Source organism: Vanellus vanellus (genome assembly GCF_965231255.1).
Source record: "Vanellus vanellus genome assembly, chromosome: 11".
Classification (NCBI taxonomy): domain Eukaryota; kingdom Metazoa; phylum Chordata; class Aves; order Charadriiformes; family Charadriidae; genus Vanellus; species Vanellus vanellus.
In genome coordinates, this window is record NC_138916.1 from 10551918 (window position 1) to 10566245 (window position 14328).

Sequence of the window (14328 nt, forward strand, 5' to 3'; positions counted from 1 at the left end):
AGGAATGCTGTACTTAAAACACAGTTTGCTACAAACCAAAGTTTGTTTTAGCATCCAGAGCAAATTTTCTTTAAAAAACTGAACATTTACACTTTTTTCCAGGTGTGGATTGAATTCCTTTACTGAGCATAGCCTGATAATTTTGTTTCTGACTTCTGATGGGAAGACAAAAGCAAAACCAGAATTAAGTCTTTCTTGGTTTACTAGTCCAGATGTATAATTTCATAATGTTATCTTGAAAATCCTGAAATTCATAATGTTTCTATTATTCTTAATACCGGAGAAGAGCATTAGTACCTCTAATGCTACTTTAATAGTTTTTATTTATGTTTAATATTTTATTTCATGGCAATAAATGGAATTTTGGAAAACATTATCATATTCTCATAGCTACTGTTAAATGAAAAACAGCTCTGATATCAGCCATACAAATAACAGACATTAAAAAAAAGAGGAAAGAATGAATGCATTTTTCAGCATCAAATTGTATTTATACTCTCATCTCATCTCTGACTATATCATGTGTAATAGTAAAGATACGAAGTCAACCTTTTTGAATTATTGCTCTACCTTCCTGCTTTCATCTTCCCAGCGAGGGCAGGTGAACAAACTAGAATACAACGCGAATGTATCTTTATTTTTTTATCATGGTCTAAGACTAGGAAGTCCACACTGTGAGATACTTACCCACAGAAGGAAAGTTAGCAGCAACAACAACAAACTTACTACCACATCCTGAGATCCTGGTATTCCTCCTAAAATTCCTGATACCTAAATCTTGGACAATGCACCATTATTTCAGCAAAAATAGGAGTCCATCATTATGGAATCTTGTAAGAAGAACAACAGTATTTATGGCTAGATCCATTAGGTTAACGTGAGTTCACTGATGACACAGCCCAAGAAAGGAATTGCAACCAGTACTCAGACTAGTGCAGTTAGTAGTTTGCAAGCCCTGCTGCAATAAAACCAAAACCTGATTGTTAAAGATTTTAGTACTATGCATGTGTGCCAGTGCTTTCTACCCTATATGCCTTACATATCGCTATATAAGGAACTGAATAGTCTCTTCTCTAGCTTTTATAGTGATTGATTACTGTAAAGACTTAGGGTAAAATTTTCAAAAGCTAACAGCAACTCTCATTCTTTAAAATGACCAACTTTTAAAAAATGTTTTAATTTAGAAGTTAATATGGTATCATAGATTAGAAAAAAGAAATGAGGTCTGCTATTCTATTGAAAACAAAAGTCTACTTACCCCAAAGTTAGTAGCTGCAAACCGATCTGAGGCAGATACATTAGTTGCTGCTGTAGTATGAGCATAGAAAGCATTTATATTGGCCAACAACGTACTCATAACTGCTGGAACACCAGGGCACATATATTTAGAAGATAGACAGGAAAAGTGCCTACAATTCAAACAAACCGACAGTTATTAAAGATGGCAAAGATTCTGCTCTTTCTCTCGCCACAATTTCTATTTGGCTCCAATGATGTAACTTTCAAGCTACCTCACAGACAATTGCGCAGATACACATAAAGAAAATCCAAATATGTTTGATATCATCGCCACTTGTTGCACACTGATATTTTCAAATTCAACACGTCAGATTCACATTTGCTCCTTACTCTGTTAATTCAAAATACAAAAATGTGATTTAATTATCTTAACCGCTATTAAGCAAATTTTTATTAAACACAAATTTAAAATCAAATATGAACTTGTCATCATAATAAGGTCACAAGAGATCTATACTCTAGTGGAGAAGGATCCAGTTGATGCCAAAAAAAAGATTCAAGCCAGCATTTTATTGTGGCTTGTATTTAGGCTAGATTGTTAATGAAAGGTGAGCATCAAGCAACTTTGGGTTCACCTTGATTTGATTTAGGCCATAACTGAAACTATAATGCTTTGATTCAGGCCAGTAAAGCTTAGGCAGTCAGTCTGTTAAACCTGAACCAACTTCATATTGGGAAACAACGTTCAAGAAAAGAGAGTCTGACACTGAGCCTGTTCAGAGGTTCAGGAGTGAAAAGGTTTTATGCCCCATTTCCTGCAGAGCTTGAGGACACTGATATTCTCTCACAAGCCTGTAACTACTATCCAGCTCCCCGATCTGGACTGTTTTGATCCCAGAGAGAAACTACATCACTGCCAGTCCTGTGGCACTGGGCTCGGACTAACAAGGGAGATTAAAGCCGCAGCGTATCTTTGTGCTGCATGCACTCAGCATAGAAATACAGGCATTTATACCCTGAAGTACACTACTGGAACGAGGGAGAGCTCAGAGTGATGAACTCAGTTGGCTATTGAAGGCTGAAGCTGGCAGTAGCAGTAGGAGAAGAAGGAGCAAAGGTTCGTCCCTCAGGATGCTAGCATTCAGCCATTCAACTTTTACAGAATTCAACAGAATCTTGAAAGTAAAAATTTTGGGCTGAGTGCTGATCACAGACAAAATAACAGTGTGGTTTTTTATTTGGTTTTGCATACTTTCAACTCCCTGACTTGCTAGTAACCTTTCTGTTTCACTTTTCTTAAAGACACCAAAGACCATGACTGCTCACAGCACCTCCCATCAAATGCAAAACCCCACCACTGACTTCCACCCAGGACTGAGAGTATTAAATCAGCTCTGATTTTTAAGCAGTCTGCTTCATGGGCAACTAGAATTTCTTAGGTGACATTTTAACACTGCTGAATTAGTGAGAACGTAACGTTAGGTCATTACAAAAAGGTAAACCTGTTGTCAATATACAGGATTCAAAGTGGGAAGCCACATACAAGTAGTTTACACTAAAGTTAAAAAAACAGAAATATTTTATGTATTCTCTTTGGTTTTGTAGTATACTAAAAAGATGCAAAGACAACATGTGAATTAGAGTAGGTCATATGTTTTATTATATTGCTAGTTCTTAAAGCTCAGGAATAGCAAAGCATTTAGACTTGTAACTTTAGTCAGATTCAAATTCTTAAATTGAAATTAAAATTGAGCCTATAGAAATGAAAGCCTAAACAACTTGGTTGCTGCTGCATTGTACTGCACCAGCAAAACCCAGGGTTGCAATGTAGCAGCACTTTACTTGATCAAAACAACAGGAGATGCCTGCTTCTAACGTACAAAGAGCTTTGAACATATACAAATGAGAGAGACAAGATGGATGAAAGAACGAACAGGAGGAGAGTGAACAACATCATCACAAAACACAAAGTCTTAATTTCAAAATTTATAGTTAGGCAGGTTTGGGAGGAAGATAAAGGGATAAAGAAGAAATACAGAGAGATACGAAAGAGTGAGGGGGATTACACAGAGAAGATGATGGAGAAAACAAGTATACAGTCAAACAGAAGGGAATGAAGAAACTCCAATCAGTCTGGAACTCCCTCTATTCTGAAGGTCATGATTTGGCAGCATGCTCCTCTTAGCTGGAGTCTCTGGCTCTGCTCTACTGTTTCTCCTTAGGAGCATAAGGCAGAGTGGTGTGCTGAGCCTGAGCCCCCTGGGCCCTAGTGCCCATCCAAGAAAAAAAATTAACTCAAGGTATAACCGACCTCAGTCCTGCTGAACTTAAGCTGAGTACCCTTAACTGCTGTCACTGCCCAAATAATCTTCCAACCACATCATTCAAGATTATTTGCATCTTGTATTCACATTCCTGTTCCTAAAAATACAAACAATGAGCTCTTTATTGCAAGCCTGCACACAAACTCACACTATCTACATTATGCTTTGCAATACCCTCTTATTGTCTCAGTGGTCCCCTAAATTCCTTCACTCTGAGGCCTGCCTCGTGCTCTTTTGACTGACCCTCTTCATCCTATTCCTGCTTTCTGATGTTCGAGGGCTGCAGAAACTTGCTTCTGCTGGAGAGACAACAGTATCTTTTCCAGGGTCTCCGACGCCACTGACTTACAATTTGCAGATGCCTTTTTCATAACCCTTTGGGGTAATCTGCAATTTCATATCTGCCAAACAGTTCTTACTTCTTCTGTTAGCCTATATTTTTTTAAAGGGAAATTGGTGGAATGGAGTGAGTCAGCAGAAGGCAGCTTCTGCTTTTCCAGTACTCCCCTCTCGGTGCACAGACTCTTACTACAGATGCTCATCTAGAAATTCAGAAATGGGCCTAAAAAAGTGCACTGGGCAGTCAGTATCACATCACTCCAAAGCAAGCCCTCTCCAACACTTACATTTACTTTGCAAATGAGACATCTAAATTGCAACGTCTACTTAAGAAATCTGTGTCAGGTCACAGATATGTTAAAAAAGAAGAAAATTCCCAAATTCCCCAATTCCAGGCTCAGGAATCAGTCTTCATTAACGTACCCGATATCCATTCAGTAGCTAGATATAAGAAATGGACACCGTAAAATTATTGGCCAAACTGCTCTCCTCAATAGCTTTAGTCAATGAAACAGGCTACAGAACCTGGTAAGGTATTTGAAATAGAATCAGATACTTGCAGTAAGGTAAATGTGACACTAAACACATAGATGTAAAGTGTGTTTTAATTACCAGTGAGTACTCAAAACATGTGTGTGATCCATAAATTACAGTATTTTTCTATTTTTTTTTCCTAAAAAAATAAAGCGCAAGAGATGTATACCAACTGACCCTGTAATTGAAAAGCAGTTGGCTGGAAAACTTCTAAAATTGCAATTTTCTAACTCTTTTGCATCTCACTCATGATAAATTCTCTTATAATTTAAGTCATAATTCCCAAGAAAAAAACCAAGTCATTAATGTATAAATACCTAAAGAAAATCCCAGCACATCTTCATATTTTGCTACTTTAGAGTATCATCCAAAGTCTCTGAAGTGTTTATGACATAAGATTTCAACAGGAGCAGATACTGGGATGAATCAAACCCTTAATCACACTCCAAAACTAGGATGAGTAGCTGAGTAACTGCTGGATTTTGTAGTTTACCTGGACAGGCAAAGAGACTGGAAAAGAAGGGACCCAACTGGGGATGGGAGGCAAGAGAGGCAGGATCATATTAAAGAGGATGTAGGGCTACAGTCTTCCTCTGTGGGGGTCCCTCTGTATTTGCAGCCTTTCCAGGCCAAGCCAGGAGACCCACTTTGTGAGCCTTCTCTAGCATTAGACTCTCTTTAAAGTATCTTCATGCTGGGTTTATATATCACATAGTCTTGCACTGATGTGATAATACATATTGAGACTTAAAACTTGTATCATGGCAATCATATTCAGAGTGCTTTGCAAATATTTCTCAGCATTCCTGTAAGGTAGATCATTAAGTGCTATTATCTCCATTTCACAAAAGTGAGAGAAACTACTCAAATCTACACAGCAAATCAATCACATGGGCCACGACTAGAACTCAGCATTCCCAGCTATGTGGCTCATAGGGATAATACTACCAAACCTTTCATTCAGTGCCAGTATTTTTCAGAAGTGCTTTTAAATACCGTAACACGAATCTGACAAAAGCACAACACAGCTACTTACTCCTTAGGAAAAACTTCCATTGTATGTCGCATGTTTCCTATCAACTAGAAGAACAATAGTTTCCTTTGTATAAAATGCAATAGTCATGTCAGGTGATTCTCACCAGTTTCAGGTAACCTTTAAAGTTAATAGTAATTTCACCTGATCTATTTATCACATGCATTTTGAGAAATACATGTAGACGTGATCAGAACTATTTTTTAAAAAATTGACTCTAAAATAATTAACATATACTTTTACCACTGACCTTTAATTTCCATAAAACTTCTAGTGGACCTAGAGAACCTTAGTGGTTGAGGAAACCCAAGCTGGAGATAAGAAGGCACTAATAACCCGCTGGCTTAGAGTCATACCTATAACATATGGTCTGGTGAGGGGAGGAGGCAGACAAAACAGGCAGTCAGCAGCAGTCACTAACCGAAATGCCATCGAGATTGTTATCAGTTGCCTGCAGGGAACGTGACAGACTGGAAAAATAGTTTGGGTCAACATTTTAAGTTCAGGGAGGTGTCTTCTGTAGGATGTTCTAACAATTTCACATTGAGCTACTCAAGGCCTGGACTTAGCTCATATCTTGAAAATAGACCCAAATTGTACTAATTTGTTGTGAGGAAAATTTAAACCTATGGATGCAATTTATGTAATTTATTTATCCTTATTATATTACTACACCATTCCAGCTGTAATTTGGTTAGTGAAATCGGTGATAAAGCATCTGTGGCAAGTGACAGGTTATATGGATTTTTGCTTCTCTCCTTCATTTTATTTAATTCTGTGAACTTTACCACATGCTATATGGGTCATGACTGAGACTGCTAACAGCCCAGGTAAGAAATCTGCAAGCCACCTGGCTTCCTTCTGCTTGCTAAAATACAGAAAAAGGAAACTTTTCCTTGTTTTTGTAGTTCTCTGAAAACAGCAGCCAACAGTAGGAGTTATTAACAATTTCTAACGGGCAAATGATGTCACAGCAACCATTGCTAAGTCTCACATACCTTAGAGTAATATTGCATTGTTTAAGCTAGAGTCACATATCTAAAACCAGCCCTGCTTGCTTCAACTTTCTTACTATACAATTTGCTGACCAACATGCAGAGCCCATGACTCTTCCAATCTTTCTGCTAGTGTGAACTGGCAAAGAAAGCAAGCTAATTAATGTGCTGTACTCAGTAAGCAAATGCTATCAATGAAAATTACTTTAATGGCTTTTTGTGTGCTTTTTGCAATGCAGCCACATTACCTGAAGACTGGGAGGAGGAGAAGATGGCATCGTTAATGCCCATTAACCTGCTGGAATGAGAACTACATTGCTGATTCAGAAGCATTAGTTTCTACCTGTGGTGACTCTTGCCAGTAAGAAGCACAGACTGTAACAGAGCTTTTATTGCACTTGACTCCACTACACAGTAAATCCAGGATGTTGACGCTATGCATAATTTCAGTCTAGTCAAACACTGTTTCAATATGTACTCTGCTTTTTGCTTTCTAAAGAAAAATAAATTATGTTGAAAGATGAATAAGAGGAAGAAAATTATTTCTTTGCTGAGCCTGGTTGAGAGTGGAAAAGAGCTTAAGCTTTATGTTTTCGGGATTTTTAGTTGGTCACCTATTGGACTGATTTTCCATGAAGCAGTCAGGTACTGAAAGAATAAACTGATCTAAAGCCTTGTTTATCTTTGCTGAGCTGGCACAATTGTGGTTGATGACTATACTCAGTGTATTTGGAAAATCAGGGCTATCCTTTTGAAATATTGTTTCTGTGCTTTAAAGGAATAAATATAAATAAATATTAATTTGAGAGACAAAACCAAATCATCAGGGTCTACTAAGAGGATCATAGATGACAAAGCCACCAGCACGAACCTGAAATAATAGAGAAGTGGGGTTGTTTATTACTGCAGCAGAACAGGATGCCAAACTGTTCTAGGAAGTGGTAGTTTAGGGAGGCTTAATTAGATATACGTTGTGTTCAGAAATGCAGAATGGCATATGTTCCTACTCCAGCATATGCTGTCTACCCATACCTAATGGTAGGCAGTCTTGACCCTTAAGTGGCACCGAAACTTTACGTAATAAATGATTTTAAAATTGCAAATAGGAATTTTAAAAGTTACATTCAGACAAAAAGAGCACCTCAGTAGCAACATCCTAAATCTCACTTGAGTGATACAGTGCACAGTTAGTTCCGCATTTACAAATGCAAACATTTTAATTTGGAATGTTATCATGAGACACGCAGTAGAAACATTCCACAACTAGATTCTCAAGCATAAAATGCTTATGCAATATTCCTTTGAGCCAAGTGATTACATTCAAATTCTCTCTCAGTTGTATGGTAGAAAATCACTTTTCTTTTAGCAGAAACACATCATTACCAAATGGAATCTGATCATTCTATTTTCCAAATCAAGAAGCTGTATGTTTTCTCCCAGACATTAAATTTGTTCCAGGAGAAAAAGGTGATCTAACAAACACAAATTAAAAAAAAAAAAAAAAAAAAAAAAAAAGAGATAACAGTCCAAAAGAAAATTCCCCATGACAGATCTAGTGTCTTCACTACTCTTCTCCCCAAAGTCTGAATGCTCTGAGAGACACATCTGCAGATGAATCAGCAAAACAATGCATATGAACATATATTCTTCTCGAACTAGTATTTGAGATTGCTTTCATTATTGATTTTATTCCTAACTTAAACTGGATGTGGCCTTAAACAGTATGTGTTTAAGTTAACTTAAACAGTACAGCCTACCCCTCAAATAGGGATTGCTCATTATTAACATGCAACATTTTAAAATGTAAGTGGACATGGGTATAGGGGCAATGAAATCTTAGATTTTATTTCCAGTGTAAATTACCTGTGACTACCAATATCGAATTCACTTTCTTATTACACCAACCTTGAAATACTTGGTTTGCAATCATCAATAGAAAGGAAATTTAATGGAAAAGGTAAAGAAGAAAGCAAGAACAAGAAGAGGTCAAGCCAAAGTAGATCATTTAACTTAAAATGGCTTGGTTAGAATTTTTGAGTAAGGATTCCTGAGAAGTGTGTTGCAGTACTTGCCCCGCTCCATGTTAGATGTTCAGACTAAGTTTACTTTCTTTTCACGAGCGTCTGTATGTTATGTTATGTTATTTACTGATATAAAAATAAAGCATTTTTGTTATATGAAAATACAACCTGTCCATGTCTAACACTGTTAAATGACAAAGCTTTTTGAAGACTCACATATCAATTATATTGCTATTTTTTTGTTATTTTTTTCAAACTTTCTCTGGAAAATTTCAGAGTACTGGCATTCAAGAGATAAAGGAAAAGAAACTTCAAAATCATTTTTCAGTTGAGGTAGTCCATCAAAAATGTAGACATGTTGTACGGAGATAATGAACTACTGGGGCTATAGTTAAAAGGAAACACTAATGCTAAATCAGTGCATTATTTCCTAAGCCAAACAGTAATAACAGCCCTCCCTTGGCATTAATAGCTCTTGAAAATTCATGTCATGTGAAACCTTGAATTCCTTTTGATACATACAGCAGGAGGAGCTCTATCATTTTAGCGATTAACATTTTGGTAAAAATGGCATGCCAATTTAAATCAAGTTATAAAACTGTAATACTATGCTAGTTAAGTAACATAACTTAATCAAGCTGTAAAGACATAAATGGCTAAAGAGAAGCTAAACATGAAAACCCAAATATTCATGAAACTCAATGCATGAGTTCCTCCATTTGTAGTATAGATATATACCACAGGGGACCTGTCAAGCTTAATTCTTCTGTGCAATGCTGTTTAAAGTCCTTGGAGAAAGAGCATTAAAAACATATATATTACAAATACATCCTCTACCTTTCTATTAGATGCACAGTAAGATAATTCACAATGAACTACAAAAAGCAAAAGACATGTTCATTGCAGTAGTGGATGGTGCTATTATATCCTGCAATAAAGAGAAAACTTCATATGTTTATGCGCCTTCATTATAAGATAATTTCTTTAGGACATACTGTAAAGAGATGAAGATAACAAGATACATGTTCTGACTAAAAATTCCATAATATCAGCTTTCTACAGGACATTTGCAAAATGGACTTGTGCAAAGCGTTTGAAAGTGTTTGACACCATCCCACACGATATCCTGGTGTCTAAATTGAAGAGACATGGACTCGACAAATGGACCCCTTGGTGGATAAAGAACTGGCTGGACCATCGCACTCAAAGAATTGCGGTCAACAGCTTGATGTCCGAGTGGAGAACAGTGACGAGTGGTGTTCCTCAGGGGTCGGTACTGGGGCCTGTACTGTTCAACATCTTTGTCGGTGACATGGACAGTGGGGTCAAGTGCACCCTCAGCAAGTTTGCCGATGATACCAAGCTGTTTGGCGAGGTAGGCATGCTGGAGGGGAGGGATGCCATCCAGAGGGACCTGGACAGGCCGGAGAGGTGGGCCCAAGCCAACCTCATGCAGTTCAACAAGGCCAAGTGCAAGGTCCTACATCTGGGTCGGGGCAATCCCAAGCACAAATACAGGCTGGGCGGGGAATGGCTGGAGAGCAGCCCTGAGGAGAAAGACCTGGGGGTGCTGATTGACGAGAAGCTCAACATGAGCCAGCAATGTGCGATCACAGCCCAGAAGGCCAACTATATCCTGGGCTGCATCAGAAGAAGTGTGGCCAGCAGGTCAAAGGAGGTGATTCTGCCCCTCTACTCCACTGTTGCGAGACCCCACCTGGAGTACTGCATCCAGCTCTGGAGTCCCCAGCATAAGAAGGACATGGACCTGTTGGAGCATGTCCAGAGGAGAGCCACGCGGATGATCCGAGGGCTGGAGCACCTCCCCTATGAGGAGAGGCTGAGAGTGTTGAGGCTGTTCAGCCTGGAGAAGAGAAGGCTCCGGGGAGATCTTATTGCGGCCTTCCAGTACCTAAAGGGGGCCTACAGGAGAGTTGAGGAAGGACTTTTACTAGGGCATGGAGTGATAGGACAAGGGGTAATGGCTTCAAACTGGAAAAGGGTAGATTTAGATTAGATAACAGAAAGAATTTTTTTATTTTGAGGGTGGTGAGGCACTGGCACAGGTTGCCCAGAGAGGTTGTTGAGGCCCCATCCCTGGAGGTGTTCAAGGCCAGGCTGGACATGGCCTTGGGCAACCTGGTCTAGTGGGAGGTGTCCCTGTCAATGGCAGGGGGGTTGGAACTCGATCTTCAAGGTCCTTTCCAACCTAAACCATTCTATGATTCTATGATTTTATGATTTTTTTTTCTGTATTTCTTCTTTAGTAGTCTCATTTGGAGACCTCTGCTTTCCTATGGCTGCAGTAGGAGCAGAATATAGTCCTTGCCACTGGCAAACTTTTCAGTGGACAAGCTAAGAATACATGATGAAGCTCTTGTATCCCCAGGCCTCTAAACTCTGCAGTGTTGTGTTCTAAAATGATCAGACAGCTACTTTAGTATGGAAAATGTAGTAACAGGTTCTAATGCTGTTAAATGGTTTGCATGAATTATTTACACATACTGTAGAAGTTTGTACAGAGTACAGAGGTTGTGAAACCCTGTTATACCATACCAATCCCATCTGGAACAGTGGAAGTCTTTCTGATTCTTGCCTCATATCAATATCATAAGGATTAAGAAATGCATTAGCGGTAATAGTTGATAAAATGCTTATAATATATCTTAATTCCATTGCAGATGAGAAGCACTTCAGTGAGAATCAGATGGACAAAAACGATAACAAGAATTTTAAAACAGGAATGGGAGTGAAACAGAACAAAAGCATGAAGGCTTGGAATTCATTACTTCCCTTAAACACATTCTTGACAGTAGAGTAGAAAACCAGACACAATAATACTTACGTCATAGCTTGATAAATGTATTCAATTCCATAGCGCATTGCAAATTCATCTACAATTTCTTGTGCAGCGTCATCAAAGTACACCTTCCAGGCTTCATCACCTCTCACTTCAGGGATTTTTACAACACCATTAGATTTGACTTCCGTCAAGTAATGGAATAGATTCTAAATGTAAGAAATGTTTCAAATAGGAATTTTAGGCTTTTAAGTGGCATTCTGAAAGTATATCCTATATAATAGTCATCAATATGGTGGGTTTTTTTTATTTTTTTTCTGAAGACTGGCACTAACTAGTCATCATTTGGTAAACTCAAGACTCAAAACACATTTTTTTAATGGAACTCCGGTAGTGGAGGTTTGTGATTCAGCACATTGATCTATCTGCTCGATATAAGGTCACGTCAGTTAACCGGCACAGAGACACTGCAACATAAAATCCTGCAGAAGCTTCTTCTCTATCATACGCCCTTGCTAGTGAATGAAATCGCAATGTTATAATGCTCACTACATAGTACTTCAACTTTAATTGGATCTGTGACCAATAAGTTTCAAATTCATTATTTAAGAACTGTAAGTTACAGGAAACCTATCAGAAATATTGCAAAAGCCTCTCAAGTAGTGAAAGGCATGAAATAAAGTTAGCAACCTTAGGATCACAGCTACTACTTAATTTGATGTTAATGTTACAGAATGTTTCTCAGATTGCCTAGCTCTGTATGTATCCACAAACTCAGCAGCAGACTTGATTTCCTATTTTCCAGGACCAAAAAACTCCAGAAACTTTGAAATAATTTCAGTTTTGCTAATTAGCCCATAACCATCTTGTGAATTATCTTAAAGCTACAGAATTTTGCCATTTACTTCACAGGTCAAAACATTTGCAATATCAGCTCACAGTCTATGAGCACAAATGCCCTGAACATTCTATTTTACAAATATTGAACAATGGGATTTTGCCGATATATACTAGTGCTGAACTTTCAGCCATATATTATCATCAGTTTTCAGAAAGTACTTGTATTTTGAGAATAGAACTTCAATGTGGATCACTGTCTGAGGGAAGAGGATTCAAATACAAGGCAAATGTTTTGAAAGACACCGGGTTTATAAGTGATGACTTTTTTTTTTTTTTCAATGTTGACAAATGCGATGTAGATGACAGGAGAACCCAATTTTATATTGTCTGTGCTGCTCCTGCTTTTTCTCGCTCTCTCCAAAATATGAAAGAATGTAGCAGGAAAGAAGTCCTTTGTAATTAATATCTATATTTCTGTAATATACAGAAGTGGTTGTATCTTCTTGATGTTAGCAAGCACAAATGGAGCATCACAATGTTAAAGAAAATATAGTATGGGAACTTAGCTGACTCCACCTCTTCTTTTTTCTAGCTCCCACAGGCAGGAATGATCTGTTGGTGTTACATTGTTCTGCCTTTGACTCTGAATCTGATATGCCATCAGCAGGGAAAGCGGGAAATCTAAAATAAACTGATTCTGAGGTGTAGCAGCAGTTATTTGTTTCGGTGTTCTAATGTTCTGTAGCCTTTTTTCCTTATCAGTGCAACAACTGAATAATAATTTCTGTATAGTATGCTTTCTTTAACTTTTTCAACATACCTCATGCAGACAGGTGTACTGCACATGGTAGGGAGCAACCTTCTCCTCTCCTTTTATTTCAACATTGATTTTCAATCTAATGGCACCAGAAACAGCTGATTTATCTGTTCGCTTCTCTGAAGAGCAGAAAAATAATATATTAGTAACTACCAAGAATACATATGTCATGTGAAAAGCTTTCATAAATCACTGTAGCTTAAGAAGAATGTTTTTTAAAGCCAGAAAGTCCTGCTGTGGAGAACAAGCGAATTTTTTTTGACACCTCACATATGGTTCAGGCCACGAAGCAGAATATGAAACTATGAAGTAAAGATCTTTCTTATTTTACCTATCAAACTCAAACCACGCTGCATAGCACTTTATTTAACACTTCTCCCTTTTCAATAGAAATTATCTCCATTTTCTATCCGGTATCTGTACTAATTATTATTTTAATTATTGACATTTTCCTTTAGTTATGAAGACTTTAGCAACAATCTGAGCTAATACATCTGAGAGAAACTCAAAATGTTCTTAGCAGAACTCAATTACAGAGCTAAGCTGAATCTTACAGAAGAAACAATATGAAGAACTTTGTTTACGCTATCTGTACTAGTCTGTTTAGTTGCTGTCACTCATTGTGGAAGTTAGTGATCATCTTTGATTCCAATTTTCACTTTTCCAATCCACTCTAGCAGTATAACTGAGTCAATAGGTATTACAATTTTTATGATTCTTTCAATGTGCTGTGCTGTGAGTGGTGACGAACAGTACAATTAATAATAATTGGTATTCCACAAATCCAATTGTTTTGAGTATTTCACTCCATTTTCCTCTGTATGATATCCCATACTGCAGTTGTGTCAATGTGTGTATGTATCAGAATAGAATATGCCATTCTTTCTAGAATATTAGAACTATCACGAGCCATTTACCAATATTTCTCTTTAGATGCTGACTGAAATGTTTTCATTCTAGATTCTTCCTTTTGCAGAGCACATAGGTTTTCAATGTTATTATTAAATTGCTTCCAGTCAAATCAATTCAGCAAAATTTGTTTTAAAAATCCATTTCATAAAAATTTATATCAGTATTTATATCAGTTTAAGTCACTGAAATTTTTGAAGGAATAAAATTCATAATTCATGAACCAATTATCTTACCTTAAAAGAAACTCATAAATAGGAAATACAAAGCAAGACTTTCTTTTCTTTGTCAATAAGAAATCATATACTTCCCTGACACATCTATATATGTCACTGGGAAATGAAACACTAGACAGGGAAATAAGGACTGTTGATTAGCAAACAAATGCTCTACAATTTCAGAAAATTATGTCACATAATTCACCTGAAGTTTTCACAGAGAAGGCAACCAAGATAAAAGTGTTAGAATCTCATTTTT

At 37.5% G+C, this 14328-nt stretch overlaps 1 protein-coding gene across 1 annotated transcript in view; it reads right to left on the reverse strand.

Annotated features, from left to right (window-relative positions):
* Positions 1 to 14328, reverse strand: part of UNC13C (unc-13 homolog C) — a gene marked incomplete at its 5' end in the record, with an annotated part of 181486 nt that overhangs the window by 90577 nt on the left and 76581 nt on the right. The window contains 3 exons of the mRNA XM_082488673.1: positions 1259 to 1409; positions 11331 to 11494; positions 12946 to 13061. Coding sequence (XP_082344799.1) covers positions 1259 to 1409; positions 11331 to 11494; positions 12946 to 13061 — 431 coding nt within the window. The remainder of the gene's footprint in view (positions 1 to 1258; positions 1410 to 11330; positions 11495 to 12945; positions 13062 to 14328) is intronic.